At 40.0% G+C, this 21,258-nt stretch overlaps 1 protein-coding gene across 27 annotated transcripts in view; it reads left to right on the top strand.

Annotated features, from left to right (window-relative positions):
• The window catches only part of ANK2 (ankyrin 2), a 699,650-nt gene that overhangs the window by 274,859 nt on the left and 403,533 nt on the right, over positions 1–21,258 (top strand). For 9 of the 27 annotated variants that reach the window (XM_059722122.1, XM_059722105.1, XM_019495207.2 and 6 more), the window contains exon 1: positions 6,636–6,772. The exons of 3 other annotated variants lie outside the window; for them this stretch is intronic. In XM_059722122.1, the coding sequence (XP_059578105.1) occupies positions 6,689–6,772 (84 nt within the window). In that variant the 5' untranslated portion in view covers positions 6,636–6,688. Of the gene's footprint in view, positions 1–6,633; positions 6,773–21,258 lie in introns of those variants that run through there. 15 more of the 27 variants (XM_059722123.1, XM_059722113.1, XM_059722114.1 and 12 more) reach the window with 5 other exon arrangements.

Here is a 21,258-nt window from a genome sequence, read left to right as displayed (position 1 = left end):
CAGTAGAAACCCCTTGTTAAAGGAGAGCCAAGGAAAATTGCAGTTGATCATCCCAACCAGACTATTTAATAAGTACAGAACAATTAATGAATATGGTAATGTGTCATGTTTTTGCAATACTAAGCACAGAAGTTATTAAAATACATATATTAATCTTCTGAAAAACAATACATTTGCATTTATTGAAGTCAAACACAAAAGTGTTTTAGTGTTAGCAATAGTTAAATTCATTTTTATGCTTAAAACAGCTATGAATCACATGCTTTGTATTCCATGGAATATTGATGCCAGGCTGATAGGTTCAGCGTGAGAGAGTTTCTTCATAACAGGTACAAATAATGTTACAGTGGAATGAGAAATAAGCAGCATGTGTGAGATGTAAAATGTAATACCTTTTAAATAGTGTTTTCCTTTTGACTCTCATTCTCTGTAATGACTGAATGTATAGGGAATGTATATGGAATCCTATTGAATCCAATGCTTTGTTGCTATTGACTGGAATGAAGATGGATGTGGGATGAAGGATTATTACTGTTGTTCCTGTTGTTGTTGTCTTGATAATAACTAGGCCCTGGGTTATAGATGAGCATCCAAATGAGCTAGGTTCTGTCTGAACACAAAATAGAAAGGCAGTCCCTTGAAGAGTTTACAGTGAAATTCACATCTGGGTGGTAGATCAGGTAAGGCCAAGTTAAAAGCATTCAGACCTGTAGTTTAAGTACTGTATGTACTTGCATAGTATACTCACCTATTCCCCAAAAACCAGCTTTCCAAAATTGGAGTACATGTCTTAAGCAGCGAAACTTATTTTTCTGCTCAGAATAAATGCACAGAGATGCTATAGGATGGTTTTCCTTCACTTCCCTTCAGCAGCTGCATGGAGGGGTGAGGGGGAATCCAGCAGGAAGCAGAAATAAGTGTGAAACATTTCTGGGGCAGACAGGCTCCTCCTTGTCCCGACTGGTGCGAGATACTTGCTAGGGTGGGTAGGGAGCTGGTGCTGGAGGAAGGAACCAGTGTACCACCTGCACTGCTGAGCCTGGCATTTTCCACAGCACCGTGCAGCTCTGGGGCTGTCCCTACACCTGAATCAACCAGGGATAGTGGCAGGAGGCGGGCTGCATCCACACCATTGCACTCCTCCAGTCTTCAGCAGCTATGGTTTTAGCTTTCGGCTGAGCATTCAAGAACTGCTAACAGTTTAGCTGTGAAAGGGTTAAAACTGATTTTCTTCCCTCCCCCCCTCTCTGATCAAGGAAGTGAGGGGTGAGTGAGCTGAAGATTAGGCACTGTCCCTATGGAAAAAATACTTTTTTTCCTTCCTTCTATCTTCCCAAAAGTAAGGTACATGTGATGCTCCAGGGGCTTTAATCAGAGCAGTTCTCCAGCCACTCTGATTAAAGCCACACACCCTCCCAGAGCCTGTGTATAAATGCCCATATTGCAAGGGGATACGATGGCAAATGAAAGACCAATAAGGAATTTTCTGTTCTACATTCTTTTTTAAAAAAGCATAAAGGCATCTGCTGGTGCTGCTTTTAGCATCTGTGGAGAGCAGCTTATTATCTAATGTAAAAGAAGAGTGTGACACAGTATGTTAAGGTATTGGAGGAGAACAGTGCTGCTCCATTTCTAAATCCTGATTCAAAGACACCCTACCAACTTTCTCCTCTCAAGTATGGTTGACCTAGAACTTTGCCTAACAGATTGTCACGGATAAGGTTGTCAGCTGTATGCTAAAGGAGATTAATGTGAAAGAAAAGATTCTTTAGAAAGTGAATGGAGCAGCACATAAAAAGAACTTCCTGAGAAGCATTGTGTCTCTCACCCTTGTGCTGTCAAAATGCTGTTTCAACTGTTTTTATTATTTGCATAAATTTTTCATGTGTGGCAAATTCTTCAATAATTTTAGACAAGTTTAAACAGATTGTTTGCTCCCAAATTTTGGTTGGATTGATGGAAAAGAATGTGATCTAATATTAGGGATATGGAGCTTCAAAATCCAAAGGGAAATTCACTGTTAGTTAATGCAACCTGCAGAGCTAACGCTTGCCATTTTATTTCACAAGAGACTCAAGTCATACTGCAAGTTGGTATTTCTATCATAGAATATATTGGACACAGCTGGTGTAAAGCAGTGAAGTTCCATTGATTTCAGTTTGACATCTTGTCTCCATGTTTTTGCTTTATTGGTAGAATCACCTAAATGACTGTATTTTGTGTGCCTCAGAAACCTCATCACTGGTTGAAGCATGTGTCATTCCACCACTGACATGTATTTTGGATGAGTCCCAGTAGATGGTTCTCAGAAGCCAGCTGTCCGTGAAAAGCTATGCTAAGTGGATTCATTTATAAAGGCTCGCAAAAGCTCATGACATGTTGTTGACTTGCCTGTGTGATCCACATTTGAAAGGTTATACAATGAACACTTGCTAATTCGCCTGTGGGACAATTACTAACGGTTTAATTTGGTAGTGTTAGAGTGATGTTAGTACAATAAAAGGTATCACCCAAAGAAATTCTTGCCTCTCCTATGGTATAATTTGACATAGTTCGGATTCCAGTCTATCTTTCCCTACTCCTTCCATTTTCAGTTCCAGATAATTGATCACTATGGGATAATCCAGTGTATAATTCACCTGATTTGCATTTTCCTTGGAGAGGTGAATTTACCAGGGCTTAATGTATATCCCTATACCAACTCCTAAGCCACCCAGTACCTCCTCCTTTTACCTTCTATTTTTTATCACTGGTCAGTCTCTGCTTCCTCTGCCTGTAGTTTGATAACAGAAGCTTGAGAAGGGAGAGAAAAGCCACTCTTCTTTGCTAAAATTGGTGGACTGAATTTTCAAATGTGGGTGCTTAAATTTGGGTTCCTAATTTCAGATATAGGCACCTAATATCAGATAGCTGATTTTTTTTTGCCTCCAAAGGTATAGAATATCTGCAGCCCTGATTAACTTCATCTGGACTTGGGTTTGCTTGGTGCCTCTAAGTTGTCTGGGGAAAGTCTGGTTTCGATCCATATCAAATCAAATTAAATACTATTTGTAGGCTTAGTTACATGAGCTGCCCAGCAGGGACATCTGCGTGCTTACTACTCAGTCTAAGTGTATCATCTCTTATTCAGGGGTGTATGCTGTTCAGCTACCAACCACTGATCCTGCAGGTGTTTCGTGGGCAGACAGCCTTTTTTGTAAGCTGATAAGAGTTCATCATGTATATGATTGCAGCATTGTGCTGTTAGCGACTTAACAGCTCAATCCCTTTACTATGTAATTCCCAGGACATCTCTATGTTCAAGGACTGGCAGCTTTTACAGAATTTTGTCAGCTAATTCATTGTGCTTTGTGAAGTAGACTGCAATCCATGACACACAAATTTGGAAATAGCAAATATCTCTCGTCTGGGGCAGTTGCACATCCGTTAACTAGGAGTATACTCCACAGGCCAGCCTTTTGAAGAATACTAAAGGATAATTGAGGCTTTCAATACATTTCTCTTTCACTTAGGGGGAGCTGAGTGGTGGTAGGAGTTAAGCATGATTAGTTTGCAAGTACGTTCTGAAGCTAGACGTCTGCATCCCCGTTTATCAATTTTCATGCTGTATTTTTAGGATTATAGGATATTATAAATTTGAAAATGTCACACAGTGAGAGCATCTTTTCTCTATGATTGCATTTAGGATCCCTTTGCCAAAGATGAATGCACAGTTTGGGGAGACAGGCTAACAGCAGTTAAGGTTAATGAGAATGTCATCCTTCAATGAGTTTGTTTATTGAGTCCCTGCTTTTATAGTGTTTCCCATTAATAAATATTTGATATGGTTGTCACAACTTTATTTTTTAGTATATTCTTTTTGGGGCATGGTCACAGAATGCTTCTTATTTCCCATAGAGTGGTTTTGCACTGCTGCTGTCATCCGCAGATGAGACAGGAAAAGCATTAGACCAGACATGCACAGTTTCTTTGCACACCGCCTACTCCCAAGACCTAGTGATCTATTTAGTTTGCAGTTTTATTTGCTAAGAGCCATTTCTTCCCCTGTATAATTTATCCTCTCAAAAACTCACCTGAGGGTGGAGGTGCAAGAACCCCATAAAACTGACCTAGTCAAAGATCTCAAATCTGCTGCGTCTTAACAGCCCCGACGGATCCTTGGGTATACTGCAATGACACTTGCATTTCACTCACCTTGTTTATTCTTTTTCACCTGGCGTCAGCTTTATACCACACACATCTCTTGGGAAAGCCTGCTTCTCACAGAACTCTTCTATAAGCCAACTTTCCTTTTTTTTCTGGCTCAGAGATCACAGTCGACGTAGAATAAAATTTGTGATAGCAGTGCCATCTTCTATGGAGGTAAGCCTTTGAGTCTGAGATAAAGATGATCCTGGGTTTCTGAGTTAAACTTTGTTCCTGCCTTTTAATCAATCATTCTTCAGTCATGGGGTTGCTGTGATCTTTAGATGCAGTATTTCTGTCTGTCTTCATGTTTTGCATAAAAAAATATGGCTTACGCATATCTAGTCTAGGAGAATTTGGCAGGAGAAATTCATATTGGAATAAAGCAAACTCTATATCATCCCAAGGTACATGTTACCCAAGAAGACAGTTTTCAGGAGGAACATAAACCCACCAGACCATTTAAAAAAGTTTGTCTTGCAAAAAAAAAGGGCTGAAAGGGAAAACAGCTCAACATTGAACATGGAGAGGAAATTTATATCTTTTCATAAATTACAATCTCATACAGTGTTAGTCTGTGGATGAAAGAGAAGCATGTGCATGACTTAGTTTCACAAATGATTTCCATGAATGTTTGACACTGATAACAAGTGACTACTCCATGTTTTTCCCAAACACGTACCGCAACAAATTGTGGTTGTAATTATGGCATAACAGATGCAAAGTAATGTAGCATCTGTCTCATTCAAGAGTTATCCCTCTCTTAATTATATAGGGGGATTCCTAATTCTACTAAAGAAAAAACATATAACAACAACAACAACAACAACAAAACAACTTACAAGTAGACCAAGCAAAAATAGTGGTAGACTTGCATTTTGAACATATTGTTATGCTGCAGATGCTCATTGTGTTAACAGCAGATTTAATTGTGGGACAGCACATTCATGCCTCATTGGTTCCTTTCCCTGTTCTCAAACCTCCTCCTCCTCTTTCACTGAGTAAACGGTTAAAGTGACTCTTTCCCTTTTGTTTCCCTAACCCTAACTACTGTTTAGGAAGGAGGGCAAGTTTTTCTGTTTCTTTGTTCAGTAGTAAGTGGAGCAGTATTTTTGTTGGCTTATTCACTGGACGAGATGAAAGCACATTGCTGTCCCTACACACATTTACATCAGAATGTTTCTATATTGTCTTTTCAAAACACAGTAGAAGTGGCTTAGTCTAGAAACATCTGCTAGTCCTGTGCAAACCATTTTAGCATTGTTTATTTTTTATTTTGCTAATTACACTGGTAATCATCATCTTAGTCTTTTGACAATATAGTTGTGACTCAGAGGCATAACTACCAGAGCCTGCACCCTGGGAGGCAGTGACAGTAGTGATTGGGCTGTCTGCAGCAATGGCAGTGGCTGGACTAGCAACGGCTGCTGTTCTCATACCCCCTTTAAGTGGGTGATGGGGGCTGGTGCTATGGTTTCCCACCCCTTGTTAGGCCACTTTCCTGTTTGATTGTCACATGAATATGCATGTCTCGAGACACCACATGTATTTGTACAGCACGTAGCACAATGGGAAATCTATATTGCTATTGTATTCAAAATCAAATTTCTTTTCACACAAATAAAGATGTGGGATAGAATGCTAGTGGACTGTAATAAACACAATAGCACCCAAGAGTGGGAGCTTTGCCTGTTGGGTTCAAGAAAAGATCTATTCACCCATAAATATAATTTAGTTTCTTCGTTTAGACTAAAAATGACATTACAAATCTAGGCTCAATGGCCAGTAAAGAGCTTCTAACATTCTTTTTGAGTTTACCAAGAAGAGAACTGGATAGTATGAAATTACTTTTTAAAATATGACTACTATCTTTGTGGATTCCTCTTCCAATGGAGAACAGAACTTCTCAGTCTAGTCTTAGCGTGTTAAATGTTGCTGTCAGTAACCATGCTATGCAACTCCCTGAAGAAATGTGTTTGGGTTTCTAGTAGCATGGCAAAATTGTGCTCTCAGTTACAACTGCATCCTTTCGTTGCATGCAGTGTAATGCATCTCCTTGGCTTTGAAGCAGTGACATGTTGCTACAGTGATTGGTTTGCATTGTGTCAGTTCTGCTCTGTTGAAGTGCAGTCATATACAGAGGACCTTATGCAGGCTGTTTCCTACATTTCCTAAAAAAGGAGACTGTATCAAGCACCAGCTAGTCACCACGCAAGTCCCCAAACTCTGAGACCCTGGCAGTCTCAGTCCAAGGCTTTCTTCACTGTAAAGCAACCAGACTCTGGTGGTAATTGGCTGAATCAGATTTAACAATGCAGTCAGATAAACAGTTGTGGCAGCTGCTGCCATGGCAACATCATCATGCTAACCCTCCCAGTGTGCCCTTTTCCCTCCCCCACCAACACACACCCCTCCTTCTCGCTAGCAAGTGACATACCCACTAATAGTCTGTACAGTCAGGAGGGTTTAATGGCAGAGCAGTTTGCTTTCAAAACTGTTCAATATGATGAACGAAGATGCAGCTCAGAAAAGTGATGGTGGTGAGAAATACAACGGCAGTAATCAGAGAAGGAAAAGACCCAAGAAGGTAATGTTGAATGGGGAGAGCAAAAATGATGTGCGAGTAACCCAGTGAGTCTATAGGAGTGGTTTAGAGACAAGGGATGCTGAAGCAGTGAACTCCTTTTGCTGAGGTGTTGAGATACGGTGCTTATGCGATGTATAAGGGAAAAGCAGGCATAGCATTTTTTTTAATGTGGGAAAAAACGAGCCAGCAATGGGTGAGCTGACTGAGATACTGTGCTGCCTACAAAGCCGAGGTGTGTGGCATATGGGAAGCCATAGAGGGATTTTGTTCCTGCTGCTGGTGGATGGCACCATAGCTAACGTGGTGAGAGAGAAAAATCCTAGGGCTTCTGTGTATCTTGCCAGGTGAACTAGTAAGGTTGTGTTAACCAAGCTGAAGAGTGATTTGATGGGTTTCTTTGGCAAACAGACACCTGTTTTGTTGTATTAGTCTTGGCTTCGTTAGGCAGCAAATGCCTTTCAGCACTGGTGTCAGTGTGTTCCTGTTAAGCAAGAGAGCAGCTTTCTGTGACAGAAGAAATGTTAAACCTGGATGTTGATGTTCTTTTGTCTCTTTTTTTTTAAAGAGTATAAATTTGGATTTATCTGCCTTCCGTTCGGTTTGTCCAGCAAGTTCTGTACCTCGTATGCTGGGTTAAGCAAATGGCTGAAAAGGTGTACAATTAATAAAAATACCATTGAGCTTTTTGTAGAAACCTATAGTAATTTGATGGTGCTCATGAAAACCGGTTAAGTAAAAATGTAAAAACTGTATGGCCACACCCAGTTTCCAAGATGCTCTTGCTTTACAGCCAGCCTGTCTCTAGTGGGTGGTTGATTCTTTACAGGTCCCTGCATCCAACAGTTGATTCCTGACATTTGAAGTCATTTGGTCTTAATTAATAGTTTAAAGAGTAAAAAAGCTAATTGCTCTTTTCTGTTGACAGGAAGGGTTGTAGAATAATAGAGAGACAGCTACAGTTTTACATACTCTTATTAAGTCTAATTTTCTCTCATTGTGGGGAGGGTTTACTCTAAGAAGAATCTAGTTCAGAAACAAAATAAGCAGTGTATCATCAATTCATTTTTCAGTTTCCAGTTTTAACCTCGAATAGGATTTATAACATTGTGTTCCAGCAAAACACAATATTATAAAGACACACTGATAAAATATAGCAACCACAACAGAGACCTAAACATACAGATCTTTAGCAGGGTTTTGGACTGGAAAAGAAAGGCTCCTAAGTAATGGGTAGCATATGATAGGTGCGGTTCTATCACAGGGAGAAGCTTGTGTTTTGAACAACTAATAGGATGTATCATTATCCAGCCAAAGCAAGAAAATTAGGGTGAAGGTAAGATAGCCTCACCCCACCCCATTGCGTTTGGAATATTACCCGAGTCTCCACATAGTGGGTGATTTTATGTAGCGCATTGGTTTTTATACCTAAGCACAAATGAACAGTAGAAAAACCGTCTTGTCTCATCTTAAATTAAAATTTGAAGGCATAATTTTCAAAGGGCCTTTATTTGGTTCAGTGTATTTTTAAAATTCACTGTGTGTGTAAATTGGCTATCAGTTGCAAAATTATTATATCTATGGTGGTTAACATGAACTGGGTATAGCTGTGCATTGATTAGAGGGATGAGGTAACAAATGAAGCAAAGTCTTCTCCATCCTTAATTTTTACAAATAATAATCCTTAAATAAAAATAATCCTTACTTTTTATAAATAATCATTCATTTAAGTAGATTTTAAATCTAAGTGTCTCAAAGCCCTTTCATTGCTCAGTTGCTGGTATATTGCATTCTGCTTCCAGTCGCACAAATACATAAAAATGTGTCTTCACAATCTTATCCCTTGGAAAACTATCTGCTTTCCCCACAAATTTAATAAATTGTTCATGGCTGTTTATTTTTAAGTCATCTAAAATTAATTTGAGCAATTTCAATTTATTTAGATACAAAACAATTCTTGAAGTGCTTAAATTGCATGCATTATTAGACATTGAGGTTTGGAGCTTGCAGAGGGTTAGTAGTCTGAACTATTGATTGCATGTGAAATCTCACTTGACCCCTTGTGGGACTACAGCTCAGAAGGTAACGGTCCCTTTGTACACACTAGGAATAAATTGCTGAGACCTGAGCCAATCTATTTAGAACCTCAGGGGAATTTTTTAACCAGGGAGACCACACCCCCTAGAATAACCATTAGCCTGATGGCTAGAGCAGTCTTCTAGACTGCTGGAGAATAACAAATAACAGAGACTTGAAACATCCCCAGTGGGTGCCCTAATAGCCAAGTTATCGGCTGTTTTGGGATCTCTCGCTCTTTCTTTCCTTCCAGTCTCCATCAGTGTTTCCATGAAAATCTTCAGCTTCATCCTGATGTGGAAAGGAAAACCTTTTCATATCTTGATATTTTTTATGGGACAGTGAAGTTGCTTCTTATATAGCTGTAAATGTGATTCCTGGTTGTCTGCGCACTGCCCAGTTGAAGGCAAACATTCTCCCTGGCTCAGGATCCAGCTGTGTGGGTCAGGTGGCAGAATTCGAGCCTCGTTGTCTAGCTGATTTATTTTTCTTTTTGCATTTTCAATATGGATAAATACTGGGGTTTTTTGTTTTATTTTAATTGCACCCTGGCAGGAAAAAGTAGTTCTAGGCTTCAGTGCTTAGCAGTGAAACATTGGATTTATTATGAGGAAGGTGCAGAGGTACCCTGAATAGTTTCATTGCTTGGTCTGCTTTAGTGGAACACACAGTAGAATTATTTCAAGTGGAAACCCAAACTTTCAGAGTGACATAACTGGTACATAGAGTAGTACCTGATGTCCATTAGTGTAATGAATGTGATGAGACAACATGCAACAGCCATGTTGTACAGTAGCACAAAAAAGTCATATTAGTTCCTATAATTATCCATGACTTGTGGGACCTCATCCTTTGAAGTACTGAACAATTTTGAAAGGAGCTAAGTGTCCAAAATTCCCGCTCTAGGATATTGTGAGTTAACCTTTTGATATACTACATTATTAGCATGGGAAACGGGTTTTCAATTGTAGAATGTGTCTGTTGGAAAAAAGCCAGTGGTCTTATTAAAATGTGAAAAGTAGTTCTTTGCTAATAATAAAATTCTAATAATAAAATTATTAATTGCAAGAGGTTTTTCAAAAATCCATAGGTTTATACTGAACTGGTCATCATAAAACACATGCTTTGTTCTGTCTGTTGTGATGTGTTAGCTCTTAGCTTGTTGCCTTTTTCCTTTAGCATAGCCATGTCTCATCAGTTGGCTGGCCTCCCAACACTACAGTGTGATTCCTAGGTCAAGCAGCTGTCAACAGTACTCCTTTCTTTGGTCCACACTTTTCCATGGATAGTTTAACTCCACTACACTTTTCTACATGAAGTAGGTTCTCACAGAATCCATTGTGAAGCATCTGGAAGAGAGCAAGGTGATCGGGAACAGATAGCATGGATTCACCAAGCACAAGTCATGCCTACCAACTGGATTTCAGAGAAACATAGAAGCATAGAAAATGAGGGTTGGATGGGACCTCAGGATGTCATCTAGTCCAACCCCCTGTTCAAGGCGTGACTTCCTAACTATATCATCCCAGCCAAGGCTTTGTCTAGCCGGGTCTTAAAAACCTCCAAGGATGGAGATTCCACAACCTCTCTCAGTAACCTGTTGCAGTACTTTACTACCCTCCTGGTGAGAATTTTTCCTAATATCTGAACTAAACTTTCCTTCTGTGATAAGGTGACAGACTCTGTGGGTGGAGGGAAATCAGTGGATGTAATTATGCCTTGACTTTAGTAAGGCTTTTAAAACTAGATTAAAGTACTGTAAGGTGGATAAATAACATTGTACTCAACAAGTTGTCATCAGTGGCTCAATTTCTAGTTGGGAGGAGTATCAAGTGGGATTCCTCAGCAGTCTGTTCTGGGTCCAGTATTGTTAAATATCTTCAGTAATGATTTGGGTAATGGGGTAAAGCACATATCTAGTGAATTTGTGGATGACATTGAATTGGGTGGACTTGCAGATACTCCAGAGAGTAGGGCTAGGATCCAGCATGACTGGAGAAATGATCTCCGGTCAATCTGATGAGATTCAACAAGGACAAGTGCAAGTCCTGCACTTGGGGTAGAATAGTTGCATGTACAAATATAAGCTGGGGAATGACTGGCTAGGCTGCAGTACTGCAGAGTAAGACCTGGGGGTTAGAGTGTAAGCTGTGTGAGAGCCAGTAGTGCATTCTTGTTGCTAAAAAAAAAAAAAAAAAAGCCAACAGCATACTGGGTTGTATTAACAGGAGCGTCACTTGCAAATCAAGGGCACTGATTCTTCCTCTCTATTTAGCACTGGTGAGGCCCCACACGGAGTACTGCATCCAGTTTTAGGCCCCACACTTTACGAAGGATGCAGACAGTTTGGAAAGAGTTCAGCACAGAGCAACAAAAATGTTCAGGGGCCAGGAATAATAATTTACGAGGAAAGGCAGAAAACTAGAGTTATTTAATCTGGAGAAGAGAAGACTGAGAGGGTATTTGATAACAGTCTTCAAATACCGGAAAGTTAATTACAGAGAGGATGGAGATGGGTTTGCTCTGTGGCTATAGGGGACAGGACTAGGAGCAATGTCCTCAAGCTACAGCATGAGAAACTTAGGCTGGAGATAAAAAGGAACTTTCTGACTATGAGGGTGTTCAGGCATTGGAAATGGTTACCTAGAGAAGTTGTGGAATTTCCATCCTTGGCGATTTTCAAGAGCAGGTTAGGCAGACACTTGGCCGGGATGGTTTAGTTAGGGATGGTCCTGTTTTGAATGGGGAGCTGGGCCAGATGACCTTGTGAAGTCCTATCCAGCCTTACTTTCTTATGATCCTAAGTTTCTACAGAATGTATTTTTTTTTACTGTTGAGTGAGAGAGTAGTAGCACCAATTTGAATAAGTAATTTCTTTTTATCATTCATGATTAGACTGGGTAAAAACACTAGCATAACATCCAAACGAAATGTAGGATCTCTAATTTATGACAATTCACCAGTCTAGCAATCTTAATGTTTTGATGACTACTGCTAGTGCTAATACTGCCTTAAATCTAGGGCTCTTTATTCATCTGTCACTTCTATCAGGTTCAAAGAACTGTCTCTCCATTGTTTTTGGTGGATTTATTACCAATTTACATGAAAATATATGAGAGGAGCACTGGGTATAAGTGTTTCTTTGAGAAAAATCTGTGATCTCAACCCCCTCCTTATTTCTAGTTCAGGCTAAAAAGCATACATATAAAAGATTATGATGGATCAAAACAGCTATAACACTAATTATTCTGAGATTAAATTCTGTTTTCCTTTGCTCTGCTCTAAGTCAGATGAACCTCTTTTGACATTCTGGCATAATTGAGATCTGGATCTGTCCCTCATCCCTGACTAGATTTAGATTGAATTAAATCCTTGGTATAAAATTAAGTGCCTAGCTGCAAGTTCATTTCTTCTGCTTCTTTTTAATGCTTTTTTTTCTGCTGCAGCTTCTTGCTGCTGCTGCTGCTTCTTTCTGCCCCTTCTCCTTTCCCTCATGCTTCTCCCTCTTCCTCTTCCTCTTCCTTTTGGTTTGTAATGTATAGAAACAAAACAAAGAGAGTGTTTGGTTTATTTTGGTAAGGATTGGAAACATTCTCTTACTAGTACTATGAAACTAGTGACCAAAGGAGTATTTACTACATGGTGTGGGGAGGTTAGTATTTTCTAAGCACTGGCAAAAAGAGAAACCAGTCAGGTTTGCTTCTTAGCTGGGGTAGGTGCAATACATCTATGTTAAAAGAGAACTGTATTTTAATGCTATTTTTGGGTTATGTTCTTTCTTTTTGCTGAGAAAGTAAAGTTGCTCAAGAAAGTAAAATTGACTGTTCCACATAGTATTTAAGTTCAGTTGTCATATTCTCCTTTCACCTCTTGATCCAGTTGGAGTTTCATGTATGAAAGGAGAACAGAACATTGACTAAGACCACATATCATGAGGACCTAAGAGGAGAAATCCAAGGGAAACAAATAGTGGCAGGAACGACTACTTATCCTTCTAGCATGCCTTTCAGCTGATTATCTTGTAGCACTTTGACAGACTGTACTCCAGCATGTGGGGACATCTGGGGACATGTTAAAGAAGGAGAATCTGAGGTAAAGTTAGCTAAGTGACTTTCCTCAAGGGTCACAAATGATGCTTTAGCTGGTGTCCTGATTTTGTATCCTTGATCTTACTGCTAGATTACAGGGTCAATACCAGTCATACAGAACCTCCTTTCTGTTAGGATTACACTAGCCAATTGCCCGTCAAGAATGATGGGGGGGACAGGGGGACGGTGACAGTGGCACCACCCAACTCACCATGCTGCCGCTGCTCTGCCTCTGGCCCAATGAGTCATGTGTCCTCCCCCCTCCCCCCCCCCGTTGTTCTTGATGGGCAATTGGTTAGTCTTTAAAATATGCTGAGCATGTTCAGTAATATGGAATTTTGCCACATCGGGTCCAGGCCTGTCACCTCCCCCTCCCCGACCCTCTCTGCCTCCAAGGAGCAGGGCCGGAGAGGGGAGCGAGGCTAGAGCCGCTGCTGTCCTCCTCTGTCCCATTCCCCCCCCCCCAGACCCTTAGTCCCTGCTGTCATGGCAGCACCGTCCCCTCCGTCCTCCAAGGAGCAGGGCCGGGGGTGGGTGGTGGTGAGGCCTGGCCTTGTCTCCCATTCCGGCAAGAATAGGACCACATACCTTACATAGATTAGAAAACTGCTCCATATATAGCAGTGGATAGAGATCAACTGAAAATAAAATGAAGGATTTGTATACTCCTGTACCTTTCAGTTGAGAGTCAGATCAGAGTTTGCAGGTTAGCCTGACTGCTAGGTTTGTATTTATTTTGCGGGCATTCATTATAGGTGTCTGTCAAATTTAAAACTGTGAAGAATGAGGTTGGGGCTCTCAGTTCTGCTAAAGCAATGAAAAGTAGTTTTAAGGTGGTTATTACCGTGCCTTAGTGTGAAGTGCTGTGTAACTTTAAGCATTGCCAGGCCCTGACTACACTGGAGAGATGCGTACTAGTGTACGACGGCACTGGGATACTGTATTTACTCGAATATAAGATGAGGGTTTTTCCCCCAATCCGCATGGGGGAGATGAGCCCCTTGTCTTATATTTGTATATAAAGCAGAGGTGGGGAGCAGGCGGCTGCTATGGCTCTGACTCTGGCCCTGAGTGTGGGTCAGGGCTAGAGTCAGACCTACAGCTGCACCCTCCCCCACATTTGCCCTCTGCAGCCTTTTCCCCCCACCAACTCCTTTCCCTCACCCTTACCAGCAGTCACAGCTCGGCTCTGGCTAGGGCTGGGATGGGATCCTTCCCCTTTGCAGCCTATCAGCAGTACCTCCCCCCAGTCACTGCTTTCCCTACTGTAGTAGTGGGGGATTCAAGACAGCCCTCCAATAGTTGATTCTATACCTGGAAAATTATAACACATTTATAAATTTGCCATATATAGAATCAAATTATTGGGGGGAGAGGGTCATCTATTCTGGGTCATCTTATAAATATAATGGCACTGTGCATATGGTAATATGCACAGTGCATCATGTCTGCATTTGGGCTTTCCCCATGGGAATGATATTGATATAGATTTACTGGTGCAGATTTCTTTAACAGAGACATTGCCTCAGACACAAGGACATAAAGATCATTTTGGAAATGAGAAAATTTAGATAATGTGGAAAAAAATTCTCTGATGGATGTGCTGAGGATATGTGACAGGGGCATAGAAAAACAAGATCCGCTCAGTGGAATTCTATGCACAGCTCAAGTGACTTACATCAGTGGATAAGGGAGATAGTTGCAAGTTTGAGCTCTTGCTCTATGTGAGTTGGAGCACAGTGAACTAAAGTCTTCTATAATCTGAGCAAGTGTCCCTAGGCACCAGGCCTAGAGTTTTGTCTCTCTCTTCCACCCTCTTATCCCAAAACATTCAAATATCTCCATAAAGTGGAAGTTCTACCTGGAGAGACTGGGGTATAGAGCAAGTGACACAGGAGAGCCTGGTGAGTGCCTTAACCACTGTGCTGGTGGCTATTCTGCAGGATGTATGTCAGTCTCCTTTTCTTTTCTCTTACTTTTTAATCGAAAGATTTCTAAAGTTTTTGTTCTCTATTGGAAATGAGCACACATTTTGAAACATCAGTATTTTTGCAAAATAGGATTATTTTCCCAGTATCCCTATTAGTGCCAGACTAAAATTTAGTAAAGTATTTCAATTGAATCTCCTGGAAGCAACTGAGTAAGAGAGGGACCTGAGGCCCCCTCTACATGTTACAGGTATTGCACAATGAACGGGTTAATTGCACAGTTACCTTAAGACCAGCTACATGTGCAAAGTAGTTATCACATGATAAAGAGCTCCAACCAGCTATATAGTTAGACCTGAAAAACGAGTACTAACTTTAGAGATGATTGCTACTGAGTTTTAATTTGCATGTGCTGACAGGGCTCCCAGCTTGCAGGGGTGTGCCATGCCCAGCATGAAAGCACAAACTCAGGGGATCATGGCAGCCATGATCCCCAAGGCCCAGGGGTGCATGAAACTCCCTATGCCCACACACACAACTGGGACCAAAAGTCCCACATGTGATGGGGCTCCCAGCTGCAAGGGAGACCCTGCTACACGTGCAAATTATGCTCAATAGCAACCAGCTATAAAGTTAATACACATTTTCAAGGTCTAACTTTACAGCTGGTTGGCGAATCACTTTCATATTGAACTGGAAAAAAGATTATGGGAGAGATGAGATGGTAAGAAAATAAATTCTGGCTTAGTACTCATTGTGCGTAATATGCAGATCAAATATTTGCCCGTTGTGGTATAGAGATAACTCTTCTAGCATGGCAGGCTTCTGGTAATCTCTTGTTTCAGGCTTTTGTATGCTACTGACTTTTGGGGACAGGGTCAGGGGTCACCTTCCCCTGAAGTGTTGAAACACTGGCAATAGCTAGGGTTGGGATTTTTTTTTTTTTTTTTTTTTGACTGGGATGCATGGATGCTTCTGCTGGCACAGAAATTCCTGGCTAGAAGGTATTTCTCTTGTTCTCAGTGTCATACCAATTGCTAAATTTTGTGTCTGGAAGCTTTTTTTCTTTTTCTTTTTCTTTTTTTGCTTTTGTAGTGTGGCCTATGTCTCTCTGCCTGTGATAATCTGAACATATATTAAACTACTTCCCTTTTGCTGCAGTTGTATGGCATTGATAATAAACTGTTGTCACCCCTTCTTGCAGCAGTGGCATGTTATAGGATGTCCTTGGTTTTTTGGGCATCCTAGTAGTTGCCTATGAGAACTTGAAGCAGCATTTTTGGGAAATGCTGGGGGAAATGGTTGCCTGCAGACACAGAAGACTGGACCTGATAGCTCAGTAGAAACCTCTTGTATGTTTCTGCTGGAGTTTCATCGTTAGTTTCTGTAGTTGAGTAACTGGGACCCAGTGTAATCAAATACTTAGTTGCAGGTTAGTTTCTTTCAATGCATAGCGATATGATATGGGAATACACATTATTCCATAATGAGAAGCAACTCTTTTAGACTTAATTTGCAGCTACGCTACTCTTTCTACAAATGGCCTAATCCAACCTGTTGTACCAGGATCTTTTTTCAGCATCCCCAGCAGCAGTATTCTTGCAATTTACCCTTTACTCTAGAGCATGTTTTGATGAGCAAGATTTTTACATACAGCTGCCACTGCTGTACATCTGTCTCTCTGAATTTCTTGTCTCCATCAGCAGGCTCAGGATTTAAAATAAACCTCATGGTGGTTTCATTTACACACATTTTTTAGTTCCTTTCTCTCCCCTTGATATTAAAGGAAAACCACCCCTTACATTAGCAGTGGTGAGTGTTTCAGGAAGATTGAAGCCTAACAAAATGCTACATCTATTGATAATAACTTCTGTCATTTATTTATGGCATACTTTAGTTTTAATCTATTCCTTGCTCATTTAAACTGTATAATATATTTTTTCAGTAGCTGAGTAGCTTAAGGGAAGGTTGAATCCTTTTAGCATGAAAACTAGTGACTTTGAGCAAGTCCTATATTTCATAGAGGAGACAGTATCAGTACAGAGCAATGAGAAGAAAATAATTGGGTTTGTCTGACTATTCAGCATATCCCCTGATGAGAAAGAAGGATTTTAAGCAAAACCATGTGAAATATTCACACTGAACCCAGGCCCACCTGACCTAAATATCAGCACCTGAAGTGTTCATAGCTTTTTACTAATGTTTACAGATGCTTCGCAAACAGGGACTGAGAGTCTTGCAATTGGGAAGCTAACTATCCTCCCCCCACCTCTAGTAGCCTTTTGCTTTATGAATCTCAGGTCCTAATACTGACCTCTGTCATCCCAGCCAACCATCCCTTCAGATACACCCCTTTTAGCCACCACCCTCCCACCCATCCAAGAGCTCCCACTGAGCAACCCTATACACAGGACCCAGTCACTCCAGCTGACACTCAGCCAACTATTCCCAGATACCATCATGACCTCTAGCACTTACCTACCTGATCTAGTGAGATCTGCCATTTTTATACAGAAATATGGCTACTCCCTATTAGTAATTAGGAAGGGTCAGTTAACCAGCAGCAATGTGAAGCAAAATGTGCTTATGTGCACATTTTCCAGGTCACAAATTGGAATATACATATATGGTGTATAGACACCTAAGGTATTCAAAATTAAAAAGTTTATAACATATGAGAAGCAGAGGGCTACAGAGTAGGTGGCCTTCAGGTTTAACCTTCAGGATTTATTTTCTAACCTTTGTAAATTAAATGTTTCTTGGTGAACTGGGCCTTGGAGAAGTTGATTAGGTCTGACTTTGTTTCCACTGTTATTTCTGCACTGTTATGCTTTCATTACTTCAGTTGCAACTAAGAGGTCCCACTCTTCACTGCACAGATACCTTTGAGTGTATACATTAATGCAACCCCAAATCCTTAACCAGCTGAATCCCTATTCAGTAGGTCTGCCCTGTGTCAGACTATTCTGCTGAAAAATCATAATGCAGTAAGGGGGTCGGCCATTTTTTCAGGTAGCTTGTAACCAACTTCTGAAGTCGAACAAACAATATTTGAATGTATTTACTCAGCTCATGTTTTCACATATTGGAATCAGTTAAAAATAAAGTACTCAATTTGCGTGTCCAGTTTTTCCTCTAGGTATTCAGGGCTAAGGGATGAAAATCATATATATATGTCTTCATACATATGTCTTTGTTGTGCTTAAGAAAACAGTATTGTAAAGATCTTTTAAGTCATTAGCCTGAACATTGACCAGGTAGACCTGAGAAAATAAAAAAATGTCCTTGAGAAGAAATGCATAATAATTTAGGTAGGTGACTGAAATGAATGTAGATGCCTGTTTGAATTTTCTCACCTTTGGGTTGATGAATCCAGCTGGCCAGCCACTGTTATGTGCAGGTAGGCAATTTGTAACCTAATTACATTTTCTCTACAATTTAGCTGGCATATACACAAGCACAGTTGGTCCATGAATGAAGTGCACTCTAGAGAGAGGATTTGTGTGTAAAATGTAGGCTGCTAAGGAAGCAGTGGAATAAATTGCAGTAATTGTGGTTGGAATGACTGTCTAGGTTAAACAGTATAAAAGTTTCTGCCACATGCTAAATTATTCAAAATGTATTATACTTAATAAAATATAAATAGTCTTGCATGGCTTATTCTTACAATGTCCTATTACTGCTGGATCCATGTGCACTTGCATATTGCTTTGAATACACAAACTTCTGTAAAACTGTGCTGTGCTAAATACGTTCCGTTCACTGTTCTACTCACATACTTTCATTTTAAGATGAACTAAAATACATTTAGACCATGTCTAAGTCTGTGAAGAACTGTGAGGATTATTCTAAAATATCTAAATATAGGAGTAATATAATGCAAAAGATGAAAAAAATAATATTTTTTTCTACAGAAGAGGTGATCCTGCATCTTTGCTTGATTTCACCTTATTCCATTAAAATAATCCAATGCAGCTATCTTGTGTTCAAAAGGCTCTGCTGTTCCTTCATTACTGTAACTATCTTACATCAGAGACTCTAGAGTGAATTAGGATATCCTGGGTTTATTATAGCTGTTGTTTATTATGCAACTATAATAAAGATGATCTGTCTGATCATCCTCTTACTTCTACTGTTATGAGTGAGACAAAACAAGTTATACTAGCATATCCTTAGCATAAAGGAGAGGAAAATCAAACAATGCATATGTATGTAGGTATGTGTATACACATAGTACAATTTAGTTTGCATATCTGTCCTTGCACCTTTCTTTATGTTTGATATGGGGCTACATAAGATAGTGCACCAGATGCCCAGCTTGTGGTAAGAATTGGTATGAACCCATGACAGTCATTGGGGACTCTGCTAGTTTACAGCCACTGAAGATCTGGCCCCTTGTTGATGCAGGCCTCTGTAACATATTAGAATGGAACATATTTATTATTGGGAAACAGAAGCATTGGAATGGGTACAGCAACTCCAACCAAGATGTGATTCATACTCATTAGCTTTGAAACATTGAAAAAAGAAGCTTTATGAGCTGGCATTTCCATCTGATTTTTAACTGTTTTACTCAAATTGATTGCACTTCAATGACTACAGCCTTTTCAGAATAAGTGTGAGAGCAAGCAAAGATGGGAAACGTACTGTTTTCCTACTCCAAAGGTCACTATCAAAGACTTATTGCTGCAATTAGGGAACACAGGCCTCCCATTCAGTTGCTGGGAATGGGCAACAGGTTACTTTGGGAGAAATGCAACTTGCATGCATACAGTATGGACTTGAATTGTGCTTGACCTTTGTATGGGTGTATTTCAGGGTTAGGGAGAGCTGCCACAAGAAGACTTTCCACCTCTCCTTGGACAGTATGCACAAAGGCCAGATATCATTCTTATAACTGTATTTATTTTTAATAATTTTATTCTAGTAGCTCTGAAGGCACTTTCCAGAGAGTTACTAGAGCTGAGTACTAGCTACTGTAGTTGCTATGTTTAGGGATATAAATTAATCTTTGTATGTACATATATTCTTATGTTTCAGTCTGCGTGTGTGTTTGTGTCATCTTTCTTGCATTTGTTTGTGTGTACACATAGTTTACTTTTTTCTCTCCTTTTTTACATTGCTTCTGATAGTGAAATTTCTTTGTGTCATTTGTGCCAGAATAAGTAGCAGGACAATGAAGTAAATAAACTTTATTTTGCATGAGGTATATGGTTTGCATGAGATCAAACTCCCATAAACTCATGATATTATGTCCAGATTCTAAAGTTTCAGGGAACACAGGGGCCATTCTAAGCAAGTAGTGTAAAAGTCAAAACAAAAGAGCTTGTTTGCAGGTAAGGGAGCCACACTGTACTGTCCCACTGGTGGCAAGATGTGTACTTCTTATTATTCCTGAGATGTATTATCCCTTTTGGACATCATGGCTCTGTGCCAATCAATATATGTCTCTTAGGAGATTTGAGCAGAGTTTGGCTCAAAATGTACATGGCCTAGGCAAAAAGAAAAAGCTTTTGTTGGAAATCTCTTCTGAATAACTTGACTCCATCCAGATGAAAGCAAGGTAAGTTTAATTTTAAAAAGTCATTAACAGAAAATAGTTAAAGGAGTTGGCCTTTTTTTCTAGTTACAGCAGTTGGCACACACAACGGATATAAGAGCAAAAATAGTTAAAGCTGGTTAAGAGTCAGTGGAGATTCAGTGTTTGTGGTGTGTTCTGAGAACCCACAGTTAGTACACTATTCATATGGGTAAGTGTATTAGGAGTATGTTGGGGCTTTTGTAAACCCTTATAAACTCTCTTCTGGAGATTATTGAAAGGATGCAATTAAAAAATCTTTTTAAGAAAATGCATGTAATGTTGTCTAGAAGCAATGTAAACATAAAAAATGAAATTTAGTTTATCTCCCAGATACTGTGCCATTCCACCTTGCGTAAATAAACATTCTCTGGAGTAGGGGCTGATGCTCAGGTGCCACATCTTAAACTCGTGCTATTTAACAAAGGCGCTATAACAAAATTAAACACTGCAAGTTACCCTCTGTAAACACTTAGGAAAGTTATGACATTTGATTTCATTATGAAATGGTTTTGAAATTAAATTCTGAGACAGTATGAAAGAAATTGGGTCCAAGATCTTTTTAAAAGAGAGGAGAATTCTAGTTCAAGTTCACTATCAGGAAGATCCTATAAAAACAATTATTAAAACAAAAACACAGCTTTAATCATTTTATGGTTTCCCCCCCCCGTCTAAAGATGCAATCTGTAACAACATTTCATATTACTATTATTTACATTATCAATTCCAAGATGAGGTCCCTCCCCCCTTTTACATGGCGGGGGTGGGGGGGGCTCATCTTGGAATCAAGTACGAGGGAGCAGGGGCAGGAAAATGGCA

This window comes from Alligator mississippiensis, chromosome 2 (assembly GCF_030867095.1).
Source record: "Alligator mississippiensis isolate rAllMis1 chromosome 2, rAllMis1, whole genome shotgun sequence".
Classification (NCBI taxonomy): Eukaryota; Metazoa; Chordata; order Crocodylia; family Alligatoridae; genus Alligator; species Alligator mississippiensis.
Note: the sequence above shows the minus strand (reverse complement) of the source record. Positions and strands in the feature narration are given on the sequence as shown.